General features: G+C 39.8%; 1 protein-coding gene across 12 annotated transcripts in view; it reads right to left on the reverse strand.

Moving 5' to 3' along the window:
* DST (dystonin) overlaps window positions 1-15,766 on the reverse strand; it is a 453,158-nt gene that overhangs the window by 58,793 nt on the left and 378,599 nt on the right. For all 12 annotated transcript variants that reach the window (XM_067565502.1, XM_067565501.1, XM_067565500.1 and 9 more), the window contains 5 exons: window positions 12,320-12,439; window positions 12,042-12,149; window positions 8,397-8,615; window positions 2,806-3,009; window positions 320-551 (listed from right to left, as the gene is read on the reverse strand). In XM_067565502.1, the coding sequence (XP_067421603.1) occupies window positions 320-551; window positions 2,806-3,009; window positions 8,397-8,615; window positions 12,042-12,149; window positions 12,320-12,439 (883 nt within the window). The remainder of the gene's footprint in view (window positions 1-319; window positions 552-2,805; window positions 3,010-8,396; window positions 8,616-12,041; window positions 12,150-12,319; window positions 12,440-15,766) is intronic.

Genomic DNA, 15,766 nt, shown 5'->3' on the forward strand with positions numbered 1-15,766 from the left:
TACTTTTATAGTGATACTTCATACATATATATGTCACACGTATACTCCTAATGGAGGAAACCAACTAGCTTTTTAATTCAGATTGTAAAATAACCACAATAACAGAATCAATTAACACAGCACTTAAAAACCATATCAATTCATTTGATTTGATTTATGACAACAGTTTATAAAGCAAGTAATTTGCTATTTTAAACCTTTAGGTCCTTCTCCATGAAAACATTCAAAATAAGTTAGCTGGTAGCCAAAAAAACAAAGATTTTATATACTACAGCTTAGTTTATTTCAACAACAAAGAAACTTTCAGATAAATTATTACCTTTAGCAGATATATCTTTATCAGTTCCCTCTGAACGAGCTATCATTTCCTCCCCACGCTGTTTGACGGTCTCATACACAGGCTGAAGTTTTTCCAGATCTACTGACACATTCTTATTTTCGCTGATCTGCTCTTTAATCTTCTCAACCTCAGCTGAGATTGAAGGCGGCTGCCTCAGACGTTCAACTATGCGTTCCAAACTCTCAAGGGTTGGATCTATCTTGTCATGAAACTGGGTGCATAAAAGAGGGAGGGGTGAGGAGGAGAGGAAGTTGGAAGAAAGAAAAAAAACAATCAAAAGACCAACATTTGAAGATTTCCTTAAAAGTAAGGTGCTGATAAACTAACATATTAAACACCCCTAGTTGCATGGTGCACTCTAATACTGTGTGGCTCTTTGTCCCTTTCTAATGATGAGGCTACATAAACAACACTGAGCAAAACAAATTAAAATTCAAATTGAATGGAAGCAGGACTGTGCCCTTAAAGAACAGAACAATGTTTTCATCTAAAATAATTAGTTGTATTTCCACAGCATGTGTTTTTTGATTGTTTTAGAAGATTAAAAGTATGATAGGGCAACATAATAACTGGAAATAGTATATTAAGATACCACATGGTGATATGGGATGCTCACAAACTCTTACACACACCTTCAGCAGCCTGGGAACATAGTGCGATGACCCAAGACATTTTTTTTGTAAAGTAAGGCTTTCAATTAATCACAGCTAATGCATGTGATTAACGCAAAACAAAATTAACTAGATTAAAAATAGTTGTGATTAATCGCAGTTTTCACACTTTGTTAAACAATAATAGAATATCAATTTAAATGTATAAATAGTATTTTTCAATTCATTTCATACAAGACCACTCCGTCCTACTTCTTGTTCAGCCAATTGCTAAGACAAACAAGTTTGTTTACATTTACAGGATACAATGTTGCCTGTTTCTTATTTATAATTTCACCTAAAAGTGAGAACAGGTGTTCGCATGGCACCATTGTAGCCATTGTTGCAAAATATTTATGTATCAGATATGCTAAATATTCATATGTTCCCTCGTGCTTTGATTTTTAGACTCTAAAGCTTTACATTGTTTTGTTTATGAGTGCACTTATGTAAAAAAAACAAAAAACCCAAAACTACATTTTTAAGTTGCACTTTCACAATGAAGAGATTGCATTACAATACTTGTATGAGTTGAATTGAAAAATACTATTTTATTTGTTTATCTTTTTTACACTGCAAATATCTGTAATAAAAAATAATAATACAAAGTGAGCACTGTACACTTTGTATTATGGGTTGTAACTGAAATCAATATATTTGAAAATATAGAAAAATAGCCACAAATATTTATAATAAATTTAAATTTGCATACTATTATTGTTTAACAGTGTGATTAAAATAGTGATTAATCATGACTTTTTTTAATCTCGCGATTCATTGTGATTATTTTTTTTCATTGTTTGTCAGCCCTAACTTAAAGACACATCCTTGTCATGAAGAGGAGCATTTTAAAGTATGTTTACTGAGAGAAGCATTTGGGAAAGTATTCTAGATCTCGAGAGTCTGTTAGCACTATTACTTGTTCCCCGTGCATAGGAAAGAGGGAGCAATTGTCAGTAGAACTGTACGAAGCGTAGCGGTTTTATTCTCGCTTTGGGCTGTGTACACATACGTACGTACGCACGTGCACACAGAATTTCAGAGAGTTCAAAAATGAAACTATGCAAAACCTCAAATGTCTCAAAGATTTGCTGCATAATAATACACCAACTCAGATTCTCTCCAAAGATTCCTAAACCTTAGCTATTCTTCTGAGGAACCTGTTCTGAATTTTAAGTTTGTAATGAAATGGGAAATCTTGTAAAGTCTGGGTATTCCATTCTAATGACTGAACAAAGCTCTAATTATAAAGCAATGGCTAGCAGTTTGTACATATGTTCAAGTGCTTGTGATTATATCATTCTCTAATAGCTGGTCTACAAAGAAGATGTAAATCCTACTACTACTAACAGTTAATGGAGATTCTCCTTCATCTTCAGTGGTAGAGGTCTGCATTTGCAGCTGAATATTTTGAGTTCTAGCCGCATACGTGTGATTTAGCTAATTGACTTTGATGTCGCTATAGGGCAGTGTGGATTAGTAATACGCATGTAAGGGAAAATGTTTGCTCAGAATGAAGGTGAAGGTAACATCACACATTTAGCATACAGATGTTCCTTAAATAATTACTTCAAAATGATTTTTCCATGTGGCAATAAAATGTTGCAAGGACAGCACAAGTGTAATATTGACCAATATAAAAAGTTATAACACCCTGACTAAGAGAAAAACAATGCCACGAGCAGTGATGTGAGCATTCACAGGCTATGTGGTTGAATACATCAGATAAACATGCCATTTACGTTTAATCCATAGCCCGAGGACGTATATATTTCCATTTGAATGAACCTAGTTACTCTGAGTTTAAATTGATACCTGAGTAGACTGAGAAATGGCTTCATCCAGCGCCAGTGCTCGCTTTTTGACATCTTCTTTAATTTGACTGTAAAGGGTGTCGGCTGCCACATATTTCTCTTGGATACAAAAACCTTCTCCTGGGCTCAACTCCAACAACTGAGGCCCAGTTTTGTTCATCTTATCTATATGAGGCTTGTGTTCAGCAATCAGCTCACGCAGTTGCTATAACAAACCAAACAACTTATCAGTTGCTTACGCTTCCACCTCCACATTATAGCTGTCTGCACTTCTTACACATCCAGCTGGCAAGGGATTCTAAACAAATATCTTTCGTCCTAAAGTACATCACAAATCACATTGAATATAGTCAGTCATTGGCCTGTGTGTGATGGTTCTCTTTCCAACACCGAATAGTTACCCAATCACAAAACGTCACATTTAAAGATATACTATAAAGCTCTATGAATTAAATAATGTAGAATATACTATTATAATGAAGATGGTAATGATGCATATGATACTGACAATGGACATTCCATTTCATGTTAGAATATGTAATTCTTGCAGTGGCAGTAATATTACAGTTATTTGCATAACAACACTGAATATCTGCTCTTGACATAATGCATCTTGAAGTTACATAGTACCTTCCATCAAACAACCTCAAGTACTGTACTAATATTATATTAGCATCAAAGCACTGTGATGTAGGTATGGAAAGTGTTATTATCCTGGATTTACAGAGGGAAAAACTGAAGCACAAAGAGGTTAAATAAGTGAGTGGTAGAGCTGGGAATAGAATCTACATGTCTACTTGTCTCAGTCACAGGACTATAATCTGTCCGACACCAGGACCTATAATATAATATATGCTAGGTTTTTGACAGGGACAAGGAAACCAATTTGGTCCCAACTGACCCATCCCTGAAAATAAAATCAACTGTTTAGAGAAAATCAGTTAAAGATTTCTGGGAGGGAAAAGTCCCAATCTAGCCCCTATGCTTTTTCACTCTCTACTACTACTTTTTACTTGTTGCAACAGATCTTCTGGATAGTAGGTGAAAGAGTTTGTGTGAGTAGCCAACTCTTCTCACCTATATGACTTCTTATCCCACCTGAAGGCTCACTCGTTCTCTGTCCAATCAGGTCTCATCCTCTGGCAGGGACGTCTCACCCATTCCTAGTGCAGTGAACCTTGATAATTCTTGATTAGGGACCACTGATCAGCTACTTTGAAACTGAAAAGACCCTCTGGAGTTACATCCTAGAATACATTGTGCAGGGCTATCAAAGAATCAGCAACTGAGTCATGGCAATCTGTTTTAGTAGTTGCAGCAAGAGTCTGGCTTACCAGTTAGAACTGAATCCAGATGGGGCAAATCCAGGAGTGAATCCTAGGGTCATAGCCAGGAGTCAGACCAAAGCCTAAGGTGAAATGTTAGCCAGAGTTGAGGCAAAAGGTCTGAGCCAAACATATGAAGTCAGGAAGAAACTGGGGGCTGGAGCAGGAGCAAGACTAGAGACAGAGGAAGCCGAGATAGGACCAAGTCCAGCTGCAGGCTAAGGATGCACTGCGAAGACACTGGATTGCAGCTGCTACAGAGCTTAAATCTCAGCCTGCCGATTCCTGCAGCCAGTCAGGTGGCACAGTCAGTCAGTCAGACAGCTTGTATCAGGGCCAGCTGCACTCATTGGGTTGCCTGGAGACTAGCTCTGCTGCAGGCTGGCCCCCAGCAGTCCCCCTCCCCACTTCAAGGACACCTCGTTGGGACTAGGTTCTTGCACAGATACTCCCAAAGTGTCTGGAGTTTGGGTTCCAAGAGGAAGTATATGCGGTCAAAGGCGATCTTGGATCCAGGCTGCAGGTCAATTAGACAATCAGAACTGCAGTGGGGCAGTAAATTATCTGCTCTCTTTTTATCAAAAACATTGGAATAATCCTGGTGTTTCACCAGGATTCCTGAAGCTATCAAGGCAGTTGCAGGGCGGCAGACACTTTCAGTTATCTACTTTGGTCTCTGAAGTCTCAGGTAGGTGGCAAAGATTGTGTGGGGCTTCTGATCTGGAACAACAATTCTGAGAGGCAAAATTGATGTCAGAGTCTTGCCATGAAGTGTACCATGTCTGGCCCTTATCACATGCGCAGATCATGGGTAACAGACTAGGGAAAGCCTAGGATAATGGGAGAGTGAAGTGCATGAATCAGAAAGAACTGTAAAACCTCCTCATGACCCTGGAGCAAGTAACCAGCAAGGGTGGTGTTTGATGTGTAACGGGGCCAGAGGAGAGAAGATATCCATCAACAGACTCCATCAAATCGGGAGTGCTCTTGCACTGTTGGAATGTGGTGAACTTGGCAAAGTCTAAGTCCATGAAATTGTCAGAGGCCCCCCGAGTCCACAAGCACCCTCAGCAAGACCTCTGATATGGTGGAATGTTGTAGCCAGAGGGGGAGTTGGAGGGTGACGTCATGGTGTTCAACCACAGCCAGGATGCCAGTAGACAGGGACAGGTGTAAGGTCCAGGAAAGAGTGGGGGAACACAAGCTCAGCCCAGACCCCCTTATTGGGGCTGAGACCTGGGGTCTTTCTGGTCGAGACATGGCTCAGTTCTTAGCAGGGCATCCCATGGCATAAGTGTCTAAATTCCTCACAATACAGGTGTAGGTCTGAAGCACAACACCAACCCTTCAATGCATTGGAGAAGCAAGGCTGAACCCAGCTGATCATCCTGGGCCACTGTGATGAGACCATGGAGGGGGATCGGGAAGTTGACTCTCTCTTTAGGACATGTTCTGTCAGGCAATCATCAATAATGGCACACAACTTTACTAAGGCGTCCAGGTCAGGTGGCTGTTCCACCAGTGCCAGCTTGTTCTTGATTTCCTTGCTTATGGCATGTCAGAAATGGTAGCGCGGCGTCACCTCATTCCATTTAGTGTCTACTGCCAGGCACTGGAACCCTGGAAAACTTGGCAACTGACCTGTTTCCCTGATGCAGCCCACGAAGTGCATTCTTGGAGGACTGCGTGCAATCCAGATCATCAACCACAACTGCCATAACTTGAACAAACTCTTCCAACTACCCCAGCAGGAGGCTACAAGTCTCCAGGAAGGAAGACACCCAGGCCAGGGCTTCCCTGGTTAGCAGACTAATAAGTCCTAGTCAGGTCTGGTCAGTGGAGAATGACTGGAGCCCTGAACTGCTGGATAACTAACCACAGAGAACACTTAGTATTGTGTCACTGGATTCTAAGTAACTGACCAACAAAGAGACCGGTTGTCTTAAACCTAATAATTCTATAAAACTGTCTCCAGATCAATACTGTAGCTGCTTTGGCCCCAGGATATTACAGAGACAAGGTGGGTGAGGTATTACAGTAGTGACTGTAAGTTAAATTCCTATTCTTTGCAACAAGCTGCAGTGGTAGGAAAAAGATATAAAGCAGTAGATAAGTGGGTATGCTATAGTAATAAAAAAGGAGAAATGTGTTAAAGGGCTTTATAAAATTACAGATATTTAGGTTTTGCACATTCATTGGGGGAGTTTTCCCCTATGCATAAGAACACCACCAGGTCCACAGATCCGCTTAAGTTCTGTTTAAATGGTGCACGGGCCCTGAGGCAGCTCTCTGTTCAGGGGTAAATTTCACCCAGATTGATTTACTGTGTGTTATTAAAAGAGGATTAACTAAATGCTGTACATGACTCTAGATGGAATAAAACAAATAATATTTAACTATAACATAAAAGAAATAAAATGGAGTAGTGTTAATATTTAAAACTTTAAAATAAAAATAAAAGAGGACTAGATACGATTCAGGAGGTCTTTCTCATGGCAAACTACTTGAGGAAAAAGGTCCAGAAAACCAGTATTTCTGTTTGGATTAATTATTCATTAAAAACTTGTATAACATTTGTCTTCTGCTAAACAAACAAATCTTCAGCTAATGGCATGATCTAGTAAAAATACAAATAAAGGGCTTCATGCAAGCGGAATGATTGAAGTCAATGAGTCTAATTCCATGAGAAAAGTGAGCAAGATTAGACTCGTAACTAAGGAACATGTTTTGCAAAGATGATGTAATATATCCAGTCTTAATCTCTTAATGGAAAATGTTTGTCCCTAATGGACAATACATATAATTTGAAATAAATTGGCTGTAGCCACTATACATCAACCAATATATTTGAACTGTGCATTTGCATTGAAGTCTCAGAGAAAACAAGACAGTGAGTCGCTAAAACTTTAAATCTATGGAACTAAGTACATTTATCCACTGTAAAATCAGTGCACTGAAGACTATAATATGAGCATTGAGTAGTTAATGTACAAAACATGATATACTCTATTCCAAATGCAACTAATCTTGTCTGTAGGTAAGACTGGATTCAGCTCACTGAACTAATATGTAGCATTTATTTTGTAATTTTATTATGCCCTATATTCAATGTCATAGCAAATGCATAAAACATATTTTATATATTAGAAATCACATACATTATCCACTGGACCCCAAGTGATGTGTGCCCAGGCCTCTCTGTAAGCCCTGGTCTACACTTACCGGGCGATTCGGCGGCAGTTGACGGGTGCTTCTCTTCTGTGTGGCATATTCACTGCACTGCACCGACGGGAACTGCATTCCTGTTGATGCAGCACTATGCTACTTGAGGGGATGGTTTTACTGCGTCGACTTCTGGATTGACTGAGCAGGTCTTCACTGACCACTCAGTCGATCCAGATAGGTCAATCTGATGGCGGTGACTTTGCCACCAACAGTGTAGACATACCCTGACACTGGAAAATCTAGTTGTCTCATTATCTTCTTGGCTCATCAAGAAAGTAAGATTAGCTCGCCAATGTAGCAAGCAAAAAAAGGAGAGAATTTTGCATATCTACATAATATTTTATATAGATATAGATATATAGCACCTATGCTACTAATAGGCATTATTCATCTGAAATAAAGGAATAAATAAAAACAACTTCCAAGCATCCTGCAATGTTATGAGAAATCTACTCATTTTGAGTAGACATCTTCAAGTGAGCCCCTGAACATGCAGTTTGCTTGCTAAACCCATTTAGACCATAGTATTCTCATAGTTCAGAAAACATCTGTGGGGTTCCACTTGTATTGAATCAGTATGGTAGTTTGCTTCAGAGCAAGTACTCTAGTTCTTTTGATGAAGTCAAGATTTCTCTTTTCTTGTTCCTTGTCTAATCTTTCCCAATTCTGTTTTTATCTGTTTATGTTTTTCGTTTGCTCTGACACTGACTTGTGTGTGAACTCTTTAAACTCACTTCTTAGCTCTTTAACTGTTGTATATCCCAAATCTGCTGCTATAACAACAAGTCTCTCTCGCTTTCATGTCTCTAGTGTTCACTTCCTTTACCAGACTGCCTTGTTTGTATATGTAGTTTGGGAAACAGTGATAGGATTTAAATAAAGAGCACTTATTTTAGATTATCATTTTACACAACATTTTTAATAGTGTACAACTGCATCACATATTTTTGACTCTGAGCACTTAACAGTACTAAGTAGGCAGCTGCTGCAATGTATTGGATCTTTGTATACACTTTGTTTTATAAAATGGCAGTGTGCTTACCCGATGCTCTTCTTGCTGTTGCTTTAAAGTTTCATATTCAAGAGCTGGAGCAGGAAGCCGCGAGATGACCATTTCTATTTCGGTTAACCACGGCCAAAGCTCTTCGTAAGTCTCCCAGAACTGGTTAACCAGGGACTGAGCACGTTCCAGCTGGAGGTTCCTCTCAGCATTCATTTGACAGACCATATCATATTTCTGTAAGAGGCTTTCCAGTTTTTTCTAAAATAACATTAGCAAGAAATAGCAGCACTTATCTTTCTTTCAATCTTAGGTATTTACATGATGCCTATTACCCAAGTATCTAAGCATCTTAATATATTTATTACACCGCCATTAATTCAAACTAGCCCAAATTCTGCTCTTAGTAGCACTGATGTAAATCAATGGTACTTGAAGTCCAGTTTACACAAATTTTGACACACCATTTTCAAGACATACACATTTTAAATGATGTCTTGTATTTCTCTAGGATTTGTTCAGGGGGCTTCAGAACAACATACAAACTGTGGGCTTGACTGTGACTCGCAGGCACAGCCCTGCATTGGAGCCAAACCACCGTGAGGGGAAGGCAACACTGGGATAAGCAATCTGTGACACCCTGTCAGGAGCGCAGCATAGTCTCCTCCATATCCCATCCCACTGGCTGGCATGTGGGAGGAATGGGGTTAGAGTCATGGCCATGGCTGCTATTCTAGCCAGCCCCTACGTGGGCAATGCAAAGAGGAAGAAGGTTCCTTATTTCCACCCTCTGCATAGCCTCCTAAAGGTCTTGTATAAATAGTTACCTTTCACCCTCCATTGAAATGCAGCCACCTCTAGTGTAAAACATGGCAGTTGCTCTGAACCAGCAACACTGCATAACAGCTTTAGAAGGGAAAGTGAAGTACAGCTTGTGCAACTGAAACTGCAAGTGGAATTTTAGGGTGTGCAGATTATAACTTAAAGTTTAAATTTGGCCAGGACAAGGGGGTTAAATCCCTGCTCTGGTGAAGAGTGCTATCTGACCTTTAAGAGACTAGAGGTGGCCAGGACTTTAATTTTAAGTCTCATCCAAAAGATAGTGGCTACTAATACAATAAAAGGGGACAAATATAACACAGTCAGGGAGAAGACTGTCATCTGCAGAATCATCACCAAGACTCTTGGCAGAGCCTGAGCTTTCCTTGGAACTCTCAAATCAAAGAGCTATTGACTAGGCACAAAATTCCTATGTTATAAGACCTGATGAGACAACAGCCTCAGGTGGCATGGCTGGTCTTCTGAACAGTCAGCAGAAAGTGTGACATGTTTCTTTTATATTTTATCTTAGATTAACTAATGGTGATGCAATCAAATTAATAATGGGATAGTTAAAAGCATTCAGTTTAAATTAGAAATCCCTTACACTTATGCAGGTGGTAATAAAAAAATTAACATAGCATTTCTCCCATGGAAAGCTGTCCATGTTATCATTCTTGTGAAACATTATATGTGACAGTGAACGTAAGTGAAAATAAATACATAAATAAACTGTTGATTGTGCAATAGAGCATCCTTTTTTTTGGATGAACAAGCGCACCTGAGTGTATTATGTCTTGCATGTAAATTAAGTTACAAAGACACCATCCAGAGGACAATACACAATCTAATGCAGAGGTAAATGGTAATTTTCACTAAGTTAATTTTAAATATTTAACAAAAGCTCATATGAAATCACCTTCTTTTACTTTTACAGCCATTTACTTTAATGAACTGAATTCCTTATTTATTTTAGATTCACCTAGGGGCAAATCAGCCTTCTTCACAGTTACTGAGATTCCCCATGCTGCTGAACTGGTGGGTTTCTGTTGCACAAGGAAGAAATGCGTTGGAAATGGGGAAACCACAAAAGGTCTGAGCACCTGAGCTCACCTTTGCTCAACACTGTCCAGCAAAAAGGGAATTGAAATATGTCTTTAGGCTGGGAGAATCTACCCCCATGCAGAGCCTCTCATCCACAATCCCATACAAAAGAAGGCACAAAAATCCCTAACAGGCTTCTTTAGCCAGTTGGCTGAAATAGCCCCCACAGATAAGAACATAAGAACTTCCATACTAGGTTCAATGGTCCATCTAAGCCCAGTATCCTGTCTCCAACAATGGCTCGTACCAGAGCTTCATGGGAGGGTACAGAACAGGGCAGTTGGAGTGATCCATCTCTGTCTTCTATGCCCAGCTTCTGGCAGTCAGAGGTTTAGGTTGCCCAGAACATGGCGTTGCATTCTGACCATCTTGGCTAATAGCCATTGATGAACCTATCCTCCATGAACTTATCTAGTTCTTTTCTGAAGCTGAGTATACATTTGGGCATCACAATTTCCCATGGCAATGAGTTCCACAAGTTAATTGTGTGTTATGTGAAAAAGTATTCCTCTTGTTTGTATTAAATTTCGTTGCATGACTCCTGGCTTTTATATTATGGGAAAGGATGAATAACACATATGATTTTATAGATCTCTATCATATCCCCCTCTTCGTCATCTCTTTTCTAAGATGAACAGCCCTAATCTTTTTAATCTCTCTGCTCTATATTTCTATGGAAGTTGCTCTATACCTTTGATCATCTTTGTTGCCCTTCTTTGAACCTTTTCCACTTCCAATATGTACTTTTTGAGATCTGGTGACCAGAACTGGAGAGTATGCAAGATGTTCAAGATGCACCATGGATTTGTATAGTGGCATTATGATATTTTCCTGTCACTTTCCTAATAGTTCCTAACATTCTGTTTGCCTTTTTGCCATTTTATCTGGCATTTTTTCGCCCAGTCACCCAGTTTTGGGAGATCCCTTTGTAACTCTCTGTAGTTAGCCTTGGTCTTAACTATCATGACTAATTTTGTTTCATCTGCAAACTTCACCACTTGACTGTTCATTCCCTTTTCCAGATCATTAATGAATATGTTGAAAAGCACAAATCTCAGCACAGATCCTTGGGAGACCTTGCTGTTCACCTCCCTCCATTGTGAAAACAGATAATTTATGCCTACCCTCTGTTGAGGCCTGACCCAAAGCCCACTAAAATCAATGGAAAGGTTCTCACTGACATCAGTGGGTTTTGAATCAGGTTCAAGGACTCCACAACCTTGGGGGGGGGCGGGGGGAACATTCCTCTTTACATGTCCTTGGCGCATCTCCTGATTGTCTGACCCGGCTACACAGGCCAAGCATTGGGATCTGGATTTTAGCTGTCGTGCAGACTGTTGTTAATAAATAGCAACACTGTTAAAGGATTCCTAACAGGTTTTTATGGCATTGTTGTGGATTATAAAAGGCCCAATTCTGCCACACTTACTCATGTTGACTGATACTTTGTCACTCAGATAGTTACACTGTCTTATGTAATATTCAAAGGTGAGTAAAGGTGGCAAAACCAGGCCAAAAATCAATGGAAGGCAAAGATGTAAATACTCAGTGCTTGCTTGCTGAACATTTCTAAGTAAAGACGTAAGGGAATTTGTGCCTCAAGAGTCCCTTCCTGTATCATTGTTTGCTCAGATGAGATGATCTCCTACTCACAACTGATGAACTTGCCTGATCAGTGGACGATAAAAGATGATCCTCTGGAAGGGGTTCTGTAAATGCAGATATTCAAAGCTATCACGCCAGCTGTGAGTTATGGTACCTTACCTTCATGGACTGTTTCTCCTCTTCAGTGCATGTGTTCATAATCTCATCTCCAGATTCAACAAGTTCATCTATAGCATCCTTATGCCTCAAAATCTCCATGGTAAATGCCTTGTGACACAATAAATACTGGTCAGCAATAAAGGTTGAGTACAGGAAGCGAAAACTATCTTCGAAGTGCATTAGGAAGGACTGAAAATTAAATCACGCTAGTACATTTTCTAGACCAAAAAATGCACTAGCCAATAATTAACATGACAGTTGGAAATGCATTTCTTTACCTTTTGAACTTGTAGCTGAGCAGCCGTCTGGTCTTGCTCAAGCCTAATATCACCCAGAGACATCAATTTTTTTTCTGTTTCTGCAACCCAGGCTAATTCTGCATCAGCTGCTTGATCAAACTAAATAAAGGAGACATGAATTAGTTCAGCAGTTTTATATTATGAACCTTGAATTTATTGTCTGTCAGTAGTTAAAGAGGCACATTTTTAAAAAATGCAATTGCTGAATTGTTAGAAAGGTAATCGTCCATTTCTATGTAAAGTTTCATAGTATGCGAACTGTAGAGCTCAAAATGGCATTGAGAGGTTTAATAAAATCATCTTAATTCATAAGCATGACAAAGCAGTAGAGCAAAGTAAGAGGCATAATATACTTCCCTCAAATTTACAAATCTCGATCAGACAACATAGAAAGATCAAAGAGAATGTACTACATTTAGAATTTTTCATGGAATATTACTTGTCCTTGTTAGTGATGATCCTAAATTTCACTTGTCTTTTTCATCTGTTTTAAAATGTTTTTACTGTAATTATCTGGAGACAAATCAATATAATCCCATGACATTAAGAGGTCTAATCTGATCTAGAAGAATTAGTGCAATATTAGACAATAAGGTTGAAATCCTGGCCCTAAGGATTTCACCCTAAGACATGCTGGTGGATTAAGTGGGAAAATGCTCTTTGTGAATTTGGGGACAGCCTGTCTGTTCCTGAAGACTTGACTTTCCATTAGAATTAGTTAATGCTTTGATGTTTTAAAAAATATCTCAGAGCATTTCTGAGTAGAAGACTATGTTCTGCTCTACTGTGCAGAAAGGAGCAATGGAAAAGAGGTATTAGGTGCCATAAAACCCGTAGAAAGGGGACAGTAGATCGAACACAGAATACTCCAGCTTCAACCCATGTCCACACGACTCTCTGGGCAATCATGCATTTGGACACGATAAGTTTTGGGGTATTTTTGAGGTGAAGTCAAGGAGCAGCAGCATGTTGGATGTTGATCTATTTTAAAAATCTGTCCACAAGTGTCACAGTAGAAGCTGGTGGGCAATGAGCAGTTTTTAAAATGTGTCTCTTATGTAGGTGATGCTGAATATGTCTACACTAGAGTTGAAAGGTGTAAATTCCAGCTTGAAAGGACATACGTGTTAGCTCTGATTGAACTAAGGCACCGAAAATAGTAGTGTACTTGTGGTGGTGCCAGAGGCGTGATGGGCTAGCCTGAAAATGATCTTCTCTGAGACCATAGGTACGTACTAGCCCCTCCCATCACTCACACTGCAACAGTTACACTACTATTTTTAGTGCACTAGCTCAGTCAGAGCTGGTGGAGGTATGTCTCTTTGAGCTAGAAATCACACCATCCCACTCCCGGGCAGCCAGACCCTAAATGACAGTCAATTTCTTCTCAAAATCTTTCCCTGCACTCTTAAGCTTTCCTTGCAGGTTTCCTGTCCCAGCACTGACCACACCTACTTCATCTGAGAAACCTGACAGGTTACAAGTTTGTGGCTCAGACCCACCATTGCCCTGCACCTCCAAGACACCTGAGGTGTACTTTAACCACTACGTCCGTCATGTCTTAGTGTTTAACTATGAATCATGCATAAAATAACTTACGTAAGCCTGAGATTTATTTTTCCCTTGTGAGTCAATCTTTATCATCCTTATTTTAATCCATTTGTTACATGAAACAGCACAAACATTTTTTTCCACTAGATGTCATCTCTCATTTATAGTGATAGAAGGTACGTTTGTCCTAAATATTGCAACAACTTTAAAGAAAAGTATACTCTCAAACAGTCTGCATTATGATACTACTGCCAGACTACACCAATGGTATTCAAGCCACGGTTCCAGAGCTGCATGTGACTCTTTGTGCCCAGTTCTTCTGAAGTCCACCCCTCTGATTAAAACTCATCTTACTCTGCAAGGATCTCAATGCTATCTTAGGTATGTGTCTCACACTGTCTGACATGCTTTGCAAGGCTGCTTTGTTTCCACTGAAAGGGTGGGAGGGTAACAGGGAGACAGAAGGGCGGATGAAGGAAGTGAATAGATTTATAGAGGACTACAAATTAATTTAAATGCATCCTTTTGTTGTTACGTTGCCAGGGTATGTCATAATATTGAAAAAATACCCAATGAAAGAAGGTCATGGTGCAAACATGGCAATGGAATGTCTAGATGCTGTGACACAACTATTTGGCATCACTCTGCAACTTCATCTGCTGATTAAACAGTTCTTCCAGGTTGAGTTTCTAGGTGAGATTTGCATGTACAATATGTTAAAGAGTGAACACTGCAAAAATGGAACTGCTTGTATCAGAATTTCACTATTTTATTTCCATTGTGGATGACAAAGTAAATCATGACCTTTGAATTATCCTTGGGCCAGTCTGAATTCATCAGTTTTGATACCATCAAATTAATATTCCGAAGGCACATTATTTGCTATTTTGTTTGATCAGAAAAGGACGAATGTAAATGTGCTGAATAATTAAGAACTCATTTTTTAACACTTTGTACAGCATCCTCTTTGGCAGAATTAGAGTGGCAGAATTTAGAATAAACCTTTCCTTTTGTATGGACTCATAGAATGCAAAGTTAATAGAGAAATTCTATCTCTACACAGAGATGCACAGGGAACAAGGGTAGAGCTTGACTCAAATAGCTTCAATATTGGGAGTTAAAGTGATATCTGGGTAATTTCACAGACTTCTGTTGCATTATACCAGGGATCATTTTGGACCAGTTAGTTAAAAGAATTAACTCACCAAGCTCACATTCACATCAGGACACCTCATTCACAGCTTTGAGGTGCCCTCTTTCCATGCCTTGCTTTTTTTGTCACTGACCAAAAATGTCCACCCCAGCCCACCAGTCCTTCCTTACCCTCTAGCCCTTGATGCCTTTGACCCTCTGCAAACCCGCAAAGTCTTTGCAGAACTTTTAAATTACCACTACAACCTTCCCACCCCAACATCTCTGCCCAAATAACACCTCAGATGGTTGCCAGTTGCTATTCCCCTGGGCAGCCGTTTGGCTCCTTCCCCCTGCTCCTGGAGTTACCATGGCTAACCTGGCACCAACCCCGTCTGGCTTCCCCAGCATAGGAGCAGTCTGAGGTGGTCTGGGTGTGCCAGGAGAAAAGGGATCAGGATGGGAGTGCTATGTGCCCTCGTGATGCTGTCTGGTGGAGCAGCCCCTTTCAAACTATTATCCACGGGTGCAAATTAGAGCAGCCCTGAAGCTGGTCTAAATTGTGCCATGGGCTGGTTTGGTCACTGACTAGTCCTTAGGATAAGTGTGGGGGAAAAAGTTGGTAGAAACCCACATATACACCCGGGTCACATGCTCCTGGGGATCCAGCCCTCAATGTTATAAAGGTGTCTGCTGAGATAAAATAAATATTCAGAGTGAATGCCATAAAAGTAGTCCGGATAT

The sequence above is a fragment of the Emydura macquarii genome, unplaced genomic scaffold (genome assembly GCF_026122565.2).
Source record: "Emydura macquarii macquarii isolate MOO-44397 ecotype Brisbane River unplaced genomic scaffold, CSIRO-AGI_Emac_v2 contig_2680, whole genome shotgun sequence".
NCBI lineage: Eukaryota > Metazoa > Chordata > Testudines > Chelidae > Emydura > Emydura macquarii.